The following is a 14,563-nucleotide window of genomic DNA, read 5'->3' as shown; positions in this document are numbered from 1 at the left end:
GCCTCACAAGAGTGGCTACTATTACTGTCCCCATGCTACATATAGGGACACTGAGGCCCAGACCTCAGTCACAGCCAGAAGGCAGTGGAGCCAAGATTTGAAAGGCAAGCCTGTTGTTACCACCTCATGTAGGAGAGGGCATGAGAAGCAGGGTAGAGCCTTAGGACTTGCGAGAAGGAGGAGGAATGTCGGTCCGTGGCCTCGCTCAGGAGGAGGCGGCCCTGAGACTCACAGGTGGCAGAAGAAGTGGGAATACTCCTGCTAACAGATCAGAGGGCAGCACAGGGAGTGTCTCTGCCTGTCCATCATCAAGGGCCTTTTCTGTCTGTCCTTCCCTTCTCTGTGTGTACCTGGGTTCCAGCTCTAGCAAAGGCGTGACTCCAAGGCACAGCTGTCTCTGGAGGTGCTGGGCTGGCTAGAGCATCCTGGGCCACACTGATAACTTCACTCACCTCCCCAGGAACCAGTCATTTTCCGGATTTTTCAGAATAAAGAATTTATAAGTCAAACAATCATTTTTTTTCTATTTCTTTGTTTCTCATAGCAGAGCTTTAATGCCTAATTAGCCTAACCTGCTGTTTGGGCAGTGGTGACTAGCCCCCCAGTTCGTGCTCCCTTCCAAGTTCCTGCCGATGAGCAGCATCCAGCCTGAGGCCCAGGCCTCAGCTGCTAGAGCGTGGGAGGGGCCGCGTGACCAGTCCTTCCCAGAAGGTCTTGGGCGGAGGTGAGGATGAGCGTCACGCGGCCGCTGGCCTCTGCCTGCGTACGGAGCACCCAGTGGGGACAGGAGGAGCCTGGGACTGGCGTCATCCCTTCTGAAGGCAGCTGCCCAAATCTGCGTGAGCAGGAGCGTCCACTCCACATTTGTGTAACTGAGAAACAAGTGTTTATGGTGCTTGGTGGCTGAGATTTGGGGTTGGTTGGTACAGCAGCTACTCAAGTGTGCTGACTCGTTCGACCTCCTCAGAGTGAGGTGAGGGTGTAATAGGAGCAAATGAGGGCAGCCTGTCAGTCGCCTGTGTGAGAACAACCCTCCTAACCAGCAAGCCAAGTGCCCAGAAGGCCAGACCTGACATGTGCAATCGGCATCCCTAACAGTCCTGCCCGGAAACATAGGGCTCAGACCTGCTTGCGAGGCACTCTGTGGGGCCCATGGGAGGCTCGCGGAGGAAGAGTCAGAGTCCCCGAGTGCCTGTCAAGTAGAGGCACTGATAACTGCTAGTGGAATTGGAGGACCTGAGTCAGATGCACAACAAGCTCCCGCGTAAGGTAAGTGTACAAACAGGGCTGTGGGAACATAACAGGGCAACTCGTCTATGTTGGTGGTTAGCAGAGAGAGGCCGCAGTTTCCAGGTGTCACAGACATGCTCTCACGGCACCAGGCCCTTGCAGCTCACAGGTAGAAGTGCAGCCTGCAGTGTGGGCGTCCCTGCTGTCATGGCTGCTTCAGGACTCCCAGGTCTCTGGACTCCTCAAGCAGCCCCTCCCTCCAGGTGGCCCTTTGCTGGTCTCCTGTCCTCCTCCCCCTCCCGCCCACTCTGTAACACACACCCTGCAGCACCCACCCCTCCCAGCCCTTCTTCTCTCTGTGCTGTGACACTAGTCCCCTCCTGTCCTTGATGAGAGGGTGGCACTGAGAGGGAGGAAACCCACATCCCTGTCTCCCATGGAGTCACCTTGCCACATCCCACTCTGCTCACATATTCCAAGTTCAGGTTCTGGAGAGGCTCTTGGGGAGCATCAGTGCAGCTTGTGTTCAAACATATCTCGATATATGTCAGCATGTTTCATGTATCTAAAATGAAGGGGAGAATTCTGCAGAAGCGTGTGCAGGTGGATGGATGGGGGTTCCTGTCTGTAGCCACTACTCAGTTCTGCCAACCGAGGGCAGCAGAGACCGCTTTTCTGTAGTTGTGCCAGGCTGGAAACCGAACCAGGCCCCAGTGGGCTGTGTGACCTGTGAGCAGTTCATGCTTGGCCACAGCTCAGCTCTGCAGAGCTCTGAATGGCAAGTGGAGGGCAGCCGGGTTCCTGGGATCAGGACAAGATCTGAAGCCTGAGTTCAAGCTCCCACTGTGCCATCAGTTAGCTGTGTGGCCTTTCAAAAGTCACTCAACCTCTCTGGGCTTTAGTTTCCTTTCCTGGGAAAGGATTGGGGTGAAGGGAGCTGCCCCAGAAGGCGTCTTCCTTCAGTGCTTTGAATTGCTCTAAGTGCTAAGGAAAAATGGAAAATGATAGAATAGCAGAGATTTTTATGTCCTGGAACCTTTGAAAGTGTTCTCCTCTTGACCAGCATGACCAGGAGCAAGTATGGCAGGGTTGGGGGTGACCTCGGCAGAACCGTGAATGGCAAGGGAGGAAAATGAGGGTCAGGAGATAAATGGGGTGAGGGTCTCACAGGTCTCCCTAACCTAGGACCCCAGCCAACATTGGGAGCAGGCTCTGGAGGGGATGGATAACCTGTAGCCATCTCAAGCTGCCCAGCTGTGGATGGACTAGTGGCTCTGAGCCACAGCGTGACCCAGACATACCCATTAGTGTCGGCGTCACTCACCAGCCTCGAGGCTGGTGTTCTGAGGCGCAAGTGAGCTTTCCTTTACAATTCATTTCCACACCTGAGTCATGCATGATATTTTGGTTCGCACCAATTCATTGGGGTAGGGACATGAAATGCATGTATGTAGAGTTGTCCCTGGACGAATGAACAGATGGACGAATGGACGAATAAATGACTATGGAGCCAGCTCTGAGTGGTGGCATCTGGGCTGTGAGGACAGTAAAGGGAGTTCTGACTCGGCATAGTTCATCCGAGGGTTGGTCTCTGGCTCCCGAGCAGGGCGAATGTGGTGGCCGGTCGCTGGGGTCCAGTGCACTGTGCCAGGTGCTGCCTGTATGTAGGTTAAACCCAGAAACCGCTGCCAAGGCCTCTAAAGAGAGCAGTGGGCAGTGGGGAGGGTGGTCTCGATGCCGTGAGCCCGGAGGCAGGTGTGCGGGCCGCAGGAGGCGCTGTGGGTGCCAGGAGCCCTCCTGTCCTGTTGAGGCAGCACAGCTCCTTCACTCTTGGCCTTGCAGGGTGTCGTGTGGAGCCTGTGCCGGTTAGGCTCGGGCATGGGGAAAGGGGACTGCTCAGAGGAGGCCACAAGGCTGGGCACCCACTGTCCCTGAGGACCCGTCAGGGAGCAGAGGCTCCTCCCTACAAGGAGCCACAGGCCCAGGGTTTCCCCGGGCAGAGGGGAGGGGTGGGTGTGGAGGGCTCACCCTCTGCCCATGCCAGCACCATCCTGGGCACCGAGGCCTCCCAGCAGAGGACAGGGACACAGTGACTGAGTGAGGTCAGCAAATCTGACCCTGTGTCATCTGCCTGGCTGCCCTTTTCTGATCCTGCCCACGGAAGGAATAGGCTCCTTTAGTGCCAAGCTCCAACAGGGCCGCCTCCTCGGGGAAACTCGCCCTGCGTCTTTACCACCTCCCACCAGCACCTGCCCTCCTGCCATACAAAGGGGTTTCTCTCACTCTGACCCCTCATGGCGTCACTGGTATCTTTTCAAGCACTTTTATTGCTTTTTAAAAAACGATCTGAATACCTGTCTTAACTCTGTGATAGATCAGTGAGTCCCAAGAACAGGAATGGTTCTGGTTTCTACTGTTTAGAGCTGTTCACAGAAGACACGATCAGCAGCCAGTAAGTGTCTGGTGAGTGGCTGGTGAGTCTCACAGCAGTGGCGCGCAGCAGGCACTCAGTAGATGCACACTGAGTGACAGGACATCTGTCCTCAGCAGCTGGGAAACGCAAGACACTCCATCTCTGTGGAAATGTCCACGGAAATAACTGTAAAAGCTGCCTTGAGGTCGCTGATGAGATGGTCTCAGACGTCATTTCAAGCATTCTACCGGCCCAGAGTGTGCCGTTTGTCTTTGTCTGTTTACTACCCTGCTGGTCTCCAGAAGACCCAGTGTCTCTCAAAGTGGAGCATGGGCATGAGGTAGGATCCCCTCCCTCGAATGTGTGGCTGATTGAGCTTTTCTGATACTCAGAACAGCTACTGATACTTGCACCAGTGATCCTTTAGCTCCACCAGAAACCCAAACACCTTATTTAAAGAAGTGTTACAATAGCTTCAGAAATACGCTTTGTAAAAACCATTTTAAAATGTACAGCTCATCGGCACAGAGCACATTCACTCTGTTGTACAACTGTCACCACCGTCTTCTCCAGAACTTGCTCGTCGCCCCCGCTGAACACTGACTCCTCCCCCTCCCCAGCCCTGGTGACCTGTAGGGATGGAACTCAGCACAATGTCCTCAGGGTTCTTCTATGTTGCAGCCTGTGTCAGAATTTCATTTTTTAAGGCTGAATAATATTCCACTGTACAGATGGACTGCATTTTGTTTGTCCATCACCTGTTGATGGACATTTGTTTGCACCTTTTGGCTCCTGTGAATCCTGCTGCTGTGAACACGGGTACAAATATCTGTTTAGAAATAGGCTTTTTATCACAGACTCATTTTTATTGGCAAACCCTATATCCGTGGTAACTTCCACCAAGCAGAAAATTGGACTGGCTAGAACACTCCCCGCCACATTAGCTTGGTAAGACTTTTCTTGAAACATGTGGTGGGTGCACAGTAGTCAGTGACAGGGAACGATGCCTGTCTCACAGACAGACGGGCCACCAGGAGGCCCATGACTGGACCCAGGAGCACATTAGTGACCTGCCAATGCATTAGTGTAGACAATAGATTCGGTTAAGAAAGCTTACCCAACCCCCACCTCTCTGTTCCAGCTGTCAGAAGGGGCGCTTTTCCACAAAGGTACAGACTCGAAAAACATTTGCTCTGAATCAGACTCGCTGCAGCTACAGTGTCACCATGTGTGCGGAGCTCAGATCTCAGAGGCCACCTCTGGCCCGTGACTGGCACCAAGGCTGCTCAGAGAGGTGACAGTTGGGAGGCCTGTGCTCTGTTTCAGAAAAATGCTCTGAGTGTGTGGCGAAGAGCCATCTGGTGACAGCAAGGGATTTAGGACAGAGATTTTGAGACCTTTTAAGGGAAAGACGATGCACCCGCTCAGGACGGAAACCTGGAGAGCTGGTCTGGAGACGGCAGCTCTTACTTTGGTGGTTACCCTGAAATGCTTGTCATTCTTAAACAGCATTTGTGTTGCTCCCCCATGTGGTTCAGAGGACATTAGAGCCTTGAGAAGATCTGCTGTGCTAATCAGAGTCTGGGTAACGAACTCAGCCCCCTGGACACACACAGCCTGCAGTGGGCCACCTGGGACCTGCCAGAGCCTGCGGCGCCCAAACACCGGGGGGCAGATCTGTACTTCCCGTTCTTTCTTCCTTGTTGTTTTTTTTTTTTTTTAAGCACACTAGTTGGAGGTCTGAAGAAAGCTTTATATCTCCAAAGAGAGATCTGAAAAGAAAACATTTATATCGCATTTCCAAATGTTTCCATGGTCTTTTCCACAACCCTCATGTCCTAAGAATGTGAGTTTTATAAAGAGGAACCGAGACCCACTGCATGACAGGGTAGATTTAGCTGAGCAAAGGAGCTCCAGCTTCCACAGCTGGGCTCATTTTGGGTTTTAAATAGATAAGAAATGGAAATAGTCCCAGGTTTGGGAATAGAAATCTCAGTTTGGAGGTGCAAAGAGAGGATCCTAAAATCAGTTCTGAGCAGAGCAGCTAAGCTAAAGGAAATCTCTACAAAGCTCTCTCTGCCATGATGGACCCTAACTAATACTCAGACTGTCCCCCAGGAGAAAGCCCCACCCTAAGGGGAACAGAAGGTGAGTGTGAGGAAAGGGGGCCTGTGGAGGTGCTCTGGGACCCCTGAGACAAAGGTGTGGCTGACCTGCATCTGTTTCCATCACTTGGCGTTTGTGGGACAGGGGAGTGCAGACAGGAGGGTTGACTGTGTACTCTTACACAGAAAATTCCATCGTCTGCTTCAGAGCCAGACATTTTTCGATTTTTGGGGGGTGAGTGGGTAATCTTTCTGAATTAGCACCGGGTCATACTCAGTCCAAGCATTTCCTGTGCAGGGCAGACATCTCGCCTGGTGAAGCCTCCCTTCATGGCTGTAGACTGCTGCTGGCCTGGTCACCAACTGTGCTGCACCCCAGAGGACTCACCATCCTGTGCGCTAATCTCCTGTCCCCCCAAGACCCTGTGCAGCTTAGTGTCTCCACAGACCCGGTTTTCACGTCTTTTGCGCTCCTTCTGCTTTCTTTATTAAAATTAAATTAAATTTTAATAAAATTCTGCCTATCATCTATCCATCCACCCACCCGCCTGTCTATCTGTCTGTCTATCATTTATCTATGTGTTTATCATTCTATCTATCATCTACCTATCATCCATCCTTTCTCAAGCCAGATTCAAGCCTCAGTCCTGACCAAGCCAGTGCTGGTGACTTTCCTATCCTTGCCTCCCAGGACACTCAGAAACAGTGCCTCTGGTTCTTACACTCAGATCATATAACCTTCTGCATGTGCAGGTATCCATCTCATGCAGGGTGTGTACCTCTCTCATATCCCCTGCAGCCCCTGGTAAACTGTTAGAGCAGGAATACTTGTTAAAAATGATTTTATTACCTTTGACCAAAAGGTTTTTTGATCAAAAACTGTTGAATCAATAAGTATTTCTCACCTGAAATACTAAGCAGGGTCAGGAAACCCAGCTGTTAACCTTAACTTGAGAAAAAACCTTCAGAATTGGGAAAGCAGGGAGGTCCTACCACTCAGGAGGGTTGTTAGGAGAAGTCACGTGAGAAAGAGAAAGCACAGCCTGCCAGAAACTCAACCTTCTGTCAGCTACTCAGAATTCCCCAGACCTCACTCCTCCCAGGAGAAAGAATTTGTTAGGCAGCCTGCAGACCTCCAAAAAGGGCCACAACCTTCGATACTTGGTACGGGGTGGGTGTCAGGGAGTCAGCTTCAATTAAGGGGAAAGACATGTAGGTCAGCGTCGGAACTTGTAATACCTTTAAGTCAATCTTTCTTATGGGGAGAACATCCCAAAGTATTGCTCGTGTAATAAAACTCCATAATCAACCAAACTCCGATTACAGACCATTAGTGGTAGAGGGTGCTCTCTCTCTACCTGTCTATCTATGTCTGTCTAGTTATCTATATGTCATCTATCTACCTATTTATGTTTGTTTATCCTTTCATCTGTCTGTCCGTCCATCCATGTATCTAGGTATCTATCTCTATTTGTCTATCTATCATCTATCTATCTATCTATCTATCTATCTATCTATCTATCTATCTATCTATCTATCATCTATCTATGTATCTATGTATCTATCATCTATCTATCATCTATCTATCATCTATTTTCTATCATCTATCTTCTATCATCTATCTATCATCTATCTATATCTATCATCATCTATTCATATCTATCTACTATCTATCTACCTATCTATCTAATCTATTTATCTATCATCTGTCTGTCTGTCTTCCTATCTACCTACTTATCTGTGGAGAGAAATCACTAAATATCTTGGTTGCCACCTTTTAAAATGGCTCATGACTCTCCATCTTTGTGATCTAGAGAGAGACCATCAGGTAAAAATGATGCCCTGAAACAAAAATTCGAAGTTTTTGGAGCTATGTGTTATCTAACAGGAGGAAGTCATTGTGGTTAAAATTTAAAACTACTGTTTGTACAAAAATATTGTGAGTTCTTCCGTGTGTGTGTATCTGAGGCAGATCCAGCAAGCTGACATACTCTTAGCTCGTTGTTGGTTATGCTCTTGGCTGCGTCCCTCAAACTGGTTGCTCTGAGCCCTACCCAGCCTTGGTGTTCTCATCAGTAGAGTGAGGACACTGGTTGTGTCCATCTCAGAGAGTCAACTGAGACACGCTCAGGAAGCACTCAGCCAGCAAAGCAAGGTATTTTATGATCGAAGATGATTTCATGTTCTGAGCTCCAGTCATGGGCTAGGAGCAAATGTGCTGCTGAGAGATGTTACCTGTCACCGCGATGAGGGCTCCGAGGCCGGGGCACCGGCCTACAGTGACCAGGAAAATGACTCAGTCTCTCCGGGTTTCCTTTTTGCTTTTGTCTTTATCATGAAGGGTCTGGGTTAGAGGATCACTGAGTAACTTCCAGTTGTCAAGTTCTGCAATTTAGGATTTTTTTTGGAATTTATTTTAAAATAAAGTTTTAATAAAATTTAACATAGGAAGTATTGTATGCTTTGGCAACTTATATTTTAACCAAATGTACTTCAGATTAAAACTGTCTTATGCAAAGGTTAAACTGCAGAAGGATATGGAAAGTGCCATTCGTTTTAAGAAATAAAACTTGATCTGTTTTTTAAAATAGATTTGAAAATGCTGTGGGTGACATTAAATGATCAATTATTTTAAAGGTGCAAAAGCAAGACTGAAATCACTGCTAAAAAGGGAAGCGACTTTGGAGGCCCGCTGTCTGAAAGAGGGGCGCTCCCGAGCCCGGGGGAGCGGGCGCCTCCGGGACCCCGCGGCTCCGCCGGGCGCCCGGGGAGGCCGGGCCGGGCCGGGCCTCGAGCGCCCCCTGCGGCTGGGAGCCCGCGGGGCGTCCGGGGCGAGCGCGGCTCTGCGCAGAGGGGGAGCCCGGGCAGCCGTGCGACGCCCCTGCCCGTTTCCTCAAAGCGGGCTTCCCGGCCCCGCCGGCGGCCAGCTGGCCGGAGCGCCGGCCGCAGCGGGTCGGCCCGGCCGGGGCGCGAGGGCGCGGCGGACCCGTGCCTCCCGCGGCGACGTCTGCACCCCTAAACATCGGCGGAACCTGGCCTGCGGGGAGGGCTGGGCCGCGGGGCCGACCTGAGGCCGTGCGCGCTGGGCTCCCGGGCCGCGGGGCGCGGGGCGCTCGTGCGGCCGCGTAAGGGACTGGGCGCCCCGCTGCGGGCGTCCCCAACGAGACCCTGAAATACTCCGGGGCTCCGCTGTTTGCGGGTGTCTGGTCTGCAAACTGTGTGTCACGGCCCTCACGGAAGTTGCGGGACCCAAGTCAGCCCAGAAGAGAGGCCGTTGGGAGCCAGGGCTGTGGATTGCACGGCGGAGGGCGGTGAGGGGAGCCGCCGCTGCGGCCTCGCCCTCGGGCCGGGCTCGCGAGGCCGCGGGGCCGGGAGCGCGCCGGCGCACGCGGAGCCCGTCCCTGACGCACGCGGGAGCGCGCCCGGCGCACGCGGAGCCCGTCCCTGACGCACGCGGGAGCGCGCCCGGCGCACGCGGAGCCCGTCCCTGACGCACGCGGGAGCGCGCCCGGCGCACGCGGAGCCCGTCCCCGACCCACGCGGGGGCGCGCCGGCGCACGCGGAGCCCGTCCCCGACGCACGCGGGAGCGCGCCCGGCGCACGCGGAGCCCGTCCCCGACCCACGCGGGGGCGCGCCGGCGCACGCGGAGCCCGTCCCTGACGCACGCGGGGGCGCGCCGGCGCACGCGGAGCCCGTCCCTGACGCACGCGGGAGCGCGCCCGGCGCACGCGGAGGCCGCGGCGCTCAGAGCCAGCCTCCCGGAGTAGACTCGCGTCCTGTGCTTACAGAAGGTTAGCGGTGTATTTCCTCAGCAGGAATTTTTTTTGGCTCTTGCTAATATTTAGGAATATAATAAAGTCTGTACAGCATAATGTATGCGGTTAATCGCCTCAGCTTACTTTTATTTAAGGAAATACCCCAGAAGATGCTGCACCTTGACCAGTGATTTCAGCAGACAGGGTTTGGAAATATATAGGAAAGGAGGAGATGAGAAATATAATTACTGCAACGGTGCATTTTTATACAAATTTATTGTGGAAGTGGTGCGGGAAAAGACGCCTTCTGCAGGTAGCCTCCCTGGGGTGCCCCTGGGACCCCAGCTTTGCCTGTTCAACAGGCCGCGCGGCCCCGGGCGGCTGCCGGTGCCCGGGTGACTCCGCTGGGCTGGCGAAGGCACCGCTGGCGGGGCCGCTTTCTGGTGACTGTGGGGTGACACGAATAAGCCGTGTAAGTGATAACTACCCCGTCCCTGCGGCCGCGGGGCTTTGACAGATGCCGAGTACCTGGCCACTGCCTCCGCCTCCGGCCCCTTCCTTCGCACGCTCTGCGTGGAAACACGCGCGAGCCGAGCCCGCTCTCCCGAAGACGCGGCGATGACCGGCGGAATCGGACGCCCGCACCCCCAGCACGGAGGGGCCTCACTCGGAGGGCCGGGCGGCGGACGCTCCTCTCCTCCGCGCCCCGTCTCCACCGGCTGGCGGTCCGCGTCCCGGCGGCGCACCCCGGCGGACTGTCGCGGACGCAGACGCGGGGCGCTGCGGGGGCGCGCTCTCGGAAGGAACGACTAGGGCGCCGCCGCGCCGGGCACCGGGGCTTCCCGGCAGGTCACAGACACAGAGCGATACGTGCCACCCCGCACCGCCACGGGAACAAAAATAAACCCGAGGCGAGCCCGCGAGAAACAAAGCCGGACCCCGCCGGGGGGCCCGCGGCGCGGACGCCTGGGCAGGGAGGAGTCCCGGGCCCGGCCGCAGGGGGCGCTCCTGCTCCGCGGACGCTGCGGGGCGGGGCCTCGGCGGCGGCGGGAGGAGCCCGGGCGGGGATTGTGGAGGTGGCGGGGGGCGGGCGGGGCCTCGGCGGCGGCGGGAGGAGCCCGGGCGGGGATTGTGGAGGTGGCGGGGGGCGGGCGGGGCCTCGGCGGCGGCGGGAGGAGCCCCGGCGGGGATTGTGGAGGTGGCGGGGGGCGGGCGGGGGCGGGCGGGGGCTCGGCGGCGCCCCGGAGCTGCGGCGGCGGTGGGCGGGGCCGCGGCGGTGGGCGGGGCCTGGGCGGCAGGAGGAGGAGCCGCCCCGCGCCGAGCCGGCGTCTCCGTGACAGGCGCTCTCGCCGCCGCCGCCGCCTTTTCTTCCCGGTCCCGGGCCTCCCGGTCCCGGACCTCCCCGCCGCCCCCCCGCCGCCCGCCCTGCTCCCGCCCGGCCCCTCGCGACAGGAACTGCGCGGCCACAGCGCCGCCCGCCTCGGCGCCGCTCCGGCTCCCGCGCCGCGCAGCCCTCCGCCTTCCTCCGTCGGTCCCCGGGTCTCGCAGCCGCTTCCCGCCGCCCGGGTCACCATGCCCAGCAAGACCAAGTACAACCTTGTGGACGACGGGCACGACCTGCGGATCCCCCTGCACAACGAAGACGCCTTCCAGCACGGCATCTGCTTCGAGGCCAAGGTGAGCGCCGGTCGGCGGCGGTGTGCGGGGCGGACAGGCGACGCTGGGCCGGCCCAGACCCGGCGGGGGAGGGGGCGGGCTGGCTGCGGGCCTTTCTGCTAGAGGGGGACCCCTCTCTGTGGGATCCGCGGCTCCTGCCCAGAATTGTGGCTGGAGCCTCTGCAAAGTTTGAGCGGTATTGCTACCCCCTGCCACCTGCAGACCCCGGGCCCTCCTCCCCCTGCAGACCCCCTCCCCCCCTGCCACCTGCAGACCCTGGTCCTCCCCCTCCCCCTGCAGACCCCCTCCCCCCCTCCTACCTGCAGACCCTGGCTCCCCCTCCCCCTGCAGACCCCCTCCCCCCCTGCCACCTGCAGACCCTGGTCCTCCCCCTCCCCCTGCAGACCCCATCCCCACCCCCTCCCACCTGCAGACCCTGGTCCTCCCCCTCCCGGCCCCCTCCCCCCCTCCTACCTGCAGACCCCCTCTCTCACCCCCTCCCACGTACAGACCCCCTCCTCATCCCATCTGCAGACCCCCTCTCCACCCCCTCCCACCTGCAGACCCCTCCTCACCTCTCCCACCTGAAGACTCCTCCTCACCCCTCCCACCTGCAGACCCCCCTCATCACCTCCTCCCACCTGTGGACCCCCTCCCTCTGCCCTCTCACCTGCAGACCCCACCCTTTACCCATTCCCACCTGCAGAGTCTCATTTTTTACTCCTCTCTCACCTGCAGATCCCCTTCCTCACCCTTCCTACCTGCAGACACCCCCTCCTCACCCCTCCTATCCTCACTCCCTTCCCACCTGCAGACCCCTGTCCTCATTGGCTCATAACTGATGGAGCTACTTCCCAGACCACCCTCCTGAGGAGGGCAATGCAATGGGTGAGCACAGCCTGGACACCTGGTCCTTTAGAATAGGTTTAGGGAAGCTCTGGTGGTGTTTACCTTATGGGATCCCCTGGGAGAGATGCTTTCAAGAAGGTCTTTCTAAGGGGTAATGCCTGCTTCCCTGTTGAGGAAAATAATACAGGGCGTATTTTAGATCTCAGGTAACCAGGTCCAGGTGTCAGAGTCACTTCCCCAATGCCCGGCTTGCCAAGAGTCCTTTACAACTGCCAGTCATTGAAGGGGGGCGGGGTGAGAGCCACCCTCTTGCTAGTTTTGTGGCACAATGTTAAGTTTCAGCAGCTAGGACCAGCCTTGGCAGGGAAGTTAGAGGATCACTAGAATTCCCAGGCTGCCTGTCCTTGGGGAGGGGCTGGTGGAAGCCTCAGTTCTGGACCCTCAGGTGTGAATACCCCCCCACTCCTGCCCCTGCCATGATGTGCTTCTCAGAGTGAGGGATTCTGGTTCCTGCTGCCTGTCACCTGGGGAGAGTACTGCCTGGAAAGCTGGTATTTTCCATGTGGAGAGAGTTTTATTCTGCATTCCTTTTTCTCCTTCAGGGCTTCTTAGATGCAGGTGGTTAGCATCTCAAGCAAGGATTAGTCAATCAGGGGGCTAGTTCCTTCAATTCTGGAAATAGCTTTTGAGTGCTAATGTGTGCCCAGTGCATTCAGGTGTGTTGAGATCTCTTAGAGATATGTGAGCTGGAAATCTGCCTCTTTTTGCCCCTGAGTAACATTCCCCCAACCATCTTGGCTAGAGCAGAAATACCCCCTGCCCCCCAGACATCAAACTCTGCAGTGGAATGTAGAGCTGAATCACTGGGTATGGCTGGGACCAAAGTGGAGCTGCAGCCAAGATCTTATCTTGCTTCTCTCAGAATAGATCTGGTTGGTTGAAGGAGGGATGTTTGGGTTAATTTTTGTCCAGGCCTGTTGCTTTGGTGAGCAGGTTTTTTTATTTTAAAGTAGGAGTTTCCAACACTGTCATGACTTAATTTTCTTGGACATACATAAACTGGGGACTTGGCTTTTGGTTCACTAGTGCTCTGTTTTGCAAGAATGAGGTTAAGAAGACAGATCAGAATTGAAATGTTTTTAAGCCTTTTTGTTTTTTTCTCACAGTCTCTGCATCTTGTCTCAAAACCTAGCATGTATAAGAATCACCTGATAAAGGTATTAAAAAGTCTGATTCTTGCCACCCCCAATTCTAATTTGATGAACCTTTGGGGAGCCCAGGACTGTGGATGGTTAAGGAGCTTCCCGTGTGATTTGATGCAGGTGATTGGGACCAGACTTGGGGAAATACTGGGCTTGAGGTTCGCCTCCAACTTGCTGGACCTTGTCGGCCCTTTCCCCGTTTCTTTTCTAAGCGACGTCTGGGACTGTGTGATGTAGTTCCTATAGTAACTTCCCTGGGCTCACACCCAGTGGTGCTCCATAAGAGGAGGGGATCCACCATGGGTCAGGGCTGTGTTCCTAACACAGATCTGAGGCACAGGGGATGGAGCTTCTGCTTTGAGCATGGTGAAGTAGAGGAGGAAGAATAGGTTCCTAACTCCCACCCTCAGTGCTCAATCCTGGACACCTGCACATTCAAACCATGCCAACCAAGACCCCAGTAGGGGTGGGCACAGAAACTCTTCTGTGTACCCAGCCAGTGGCGCCTCTGGCTGTTTCCACACTCCCCAGGGGTGTCTGAGCCGCACAGCCACCTCAATCCCAGGGTTAAATGTACAGCACCCCCGCTGGGTTTGGAAAAGCACAGGCTGTAAAATGGAAATGCGTCGCTGCTGCCTTGTCAGGTGCTCTTGGCTATCCAGCCCAGGTCCTTCTCTCCCAGAGGCTGGCAGGCTGTCAGAATCAACATGGAGGGGATGACTAGATGGGTGCCTGTCATTTTCAGCTCTGCGGAGATGGAAGGGCTATGGCCAGGGGTGAAGGGCACCTGGATGTCAGCAGTTCTGCACACTTAAAAACACACAACACTGTGTGTTTAGTTATGAAGCAGAATCCTAGATGCTTTTCACCTGCAGGACTTCATGCAATTCTCCCTGCGACCCTAGAGGTGGGTCTCCTCATGTCTTATAAACAAGGGTACACTTGGGGAGCTTGTTTCCTGCTTCAGGGCACACAGCTGTGCATGGCAACACCCGGATTTAAACCTGGGAGCATTGACTCTGGACTCCCAATCCAGTGCTTATTCATGATACTCTGTGCTGGGTGTGGTCTGGCTCATGCTCACCTGGGGGCTGCCTTAGGGTGCTGGCCTCTCATACTCTGCTGTAGGATGTTTTCCAAACTTTTAATGCTGGGCTAGGAGATGCCCCTGAGGGATGCCCACATGGACACCTGGCTCACTGACTGTAGTGGGCATGCCTGCCTCTCCGCCTCCCAGTGCCATCAGCTGACTCCCTGCCAGGTGAGAGGACACATCTAATGACAGTGCTGCAAGGGCTCAGGAGAATATCAGTAACAGTTCTGCCTTACATTCTTAGGTGGTTTTGATTTGC

The 14,563-nt window shown here is 55.5% G+C and overlaps 1 protein-coding gene across 2 annotated transcripts in view; it reads left to right on the top strand.

Annotated features, from left to right (window-relative positions):
• The first annotated feature begins 10,872 nt into the window (after positions 1-10,872).
• Positions 10,873-14,563, top strand: part of LOC308548997 (carboxyl-terminal PDZ ligand of neuronal nitric oxide synthase protein-like) — a 122,195-nt gene continuing 118,504 nt past the window's right edge. Inside the window, exon 1 of one of the 2 annotated variants that reach the window (XM_081121227.1) lies at positions 10,873-11,181. In XM_081121227.1, the coding sequence (XP_080977353.1) occupies positions 11,077-11,181 (105 nt within the window). In that variant the 5' untranslated portion in view covers positions 10,873-11,076. The remainder of the gene's footprint in view (positions 11,182-14,563) is intronic. The other variant, XM_081121226.1, reaches the window with a different exon arrangement.

The sequence above is a fragment of the Miniopterus schreibersii genome (genome assembly GCF_964146895.1).
Source record: "Miniopterus schreibersii genome assembly, chromosome: 19".
NCBI classification, from domain to species: domain Eukaryota; kingdom Metazoa; phylum Chordata; class Mammalia; order Chiroptera; family Miniopteridae; genus Miniopterus; species Miniopterus schreibersii.
Note: the sequence above shows the minus strand (reverse complement) of the source record. Positions and strands in the feature narration are given on the sequence as shown.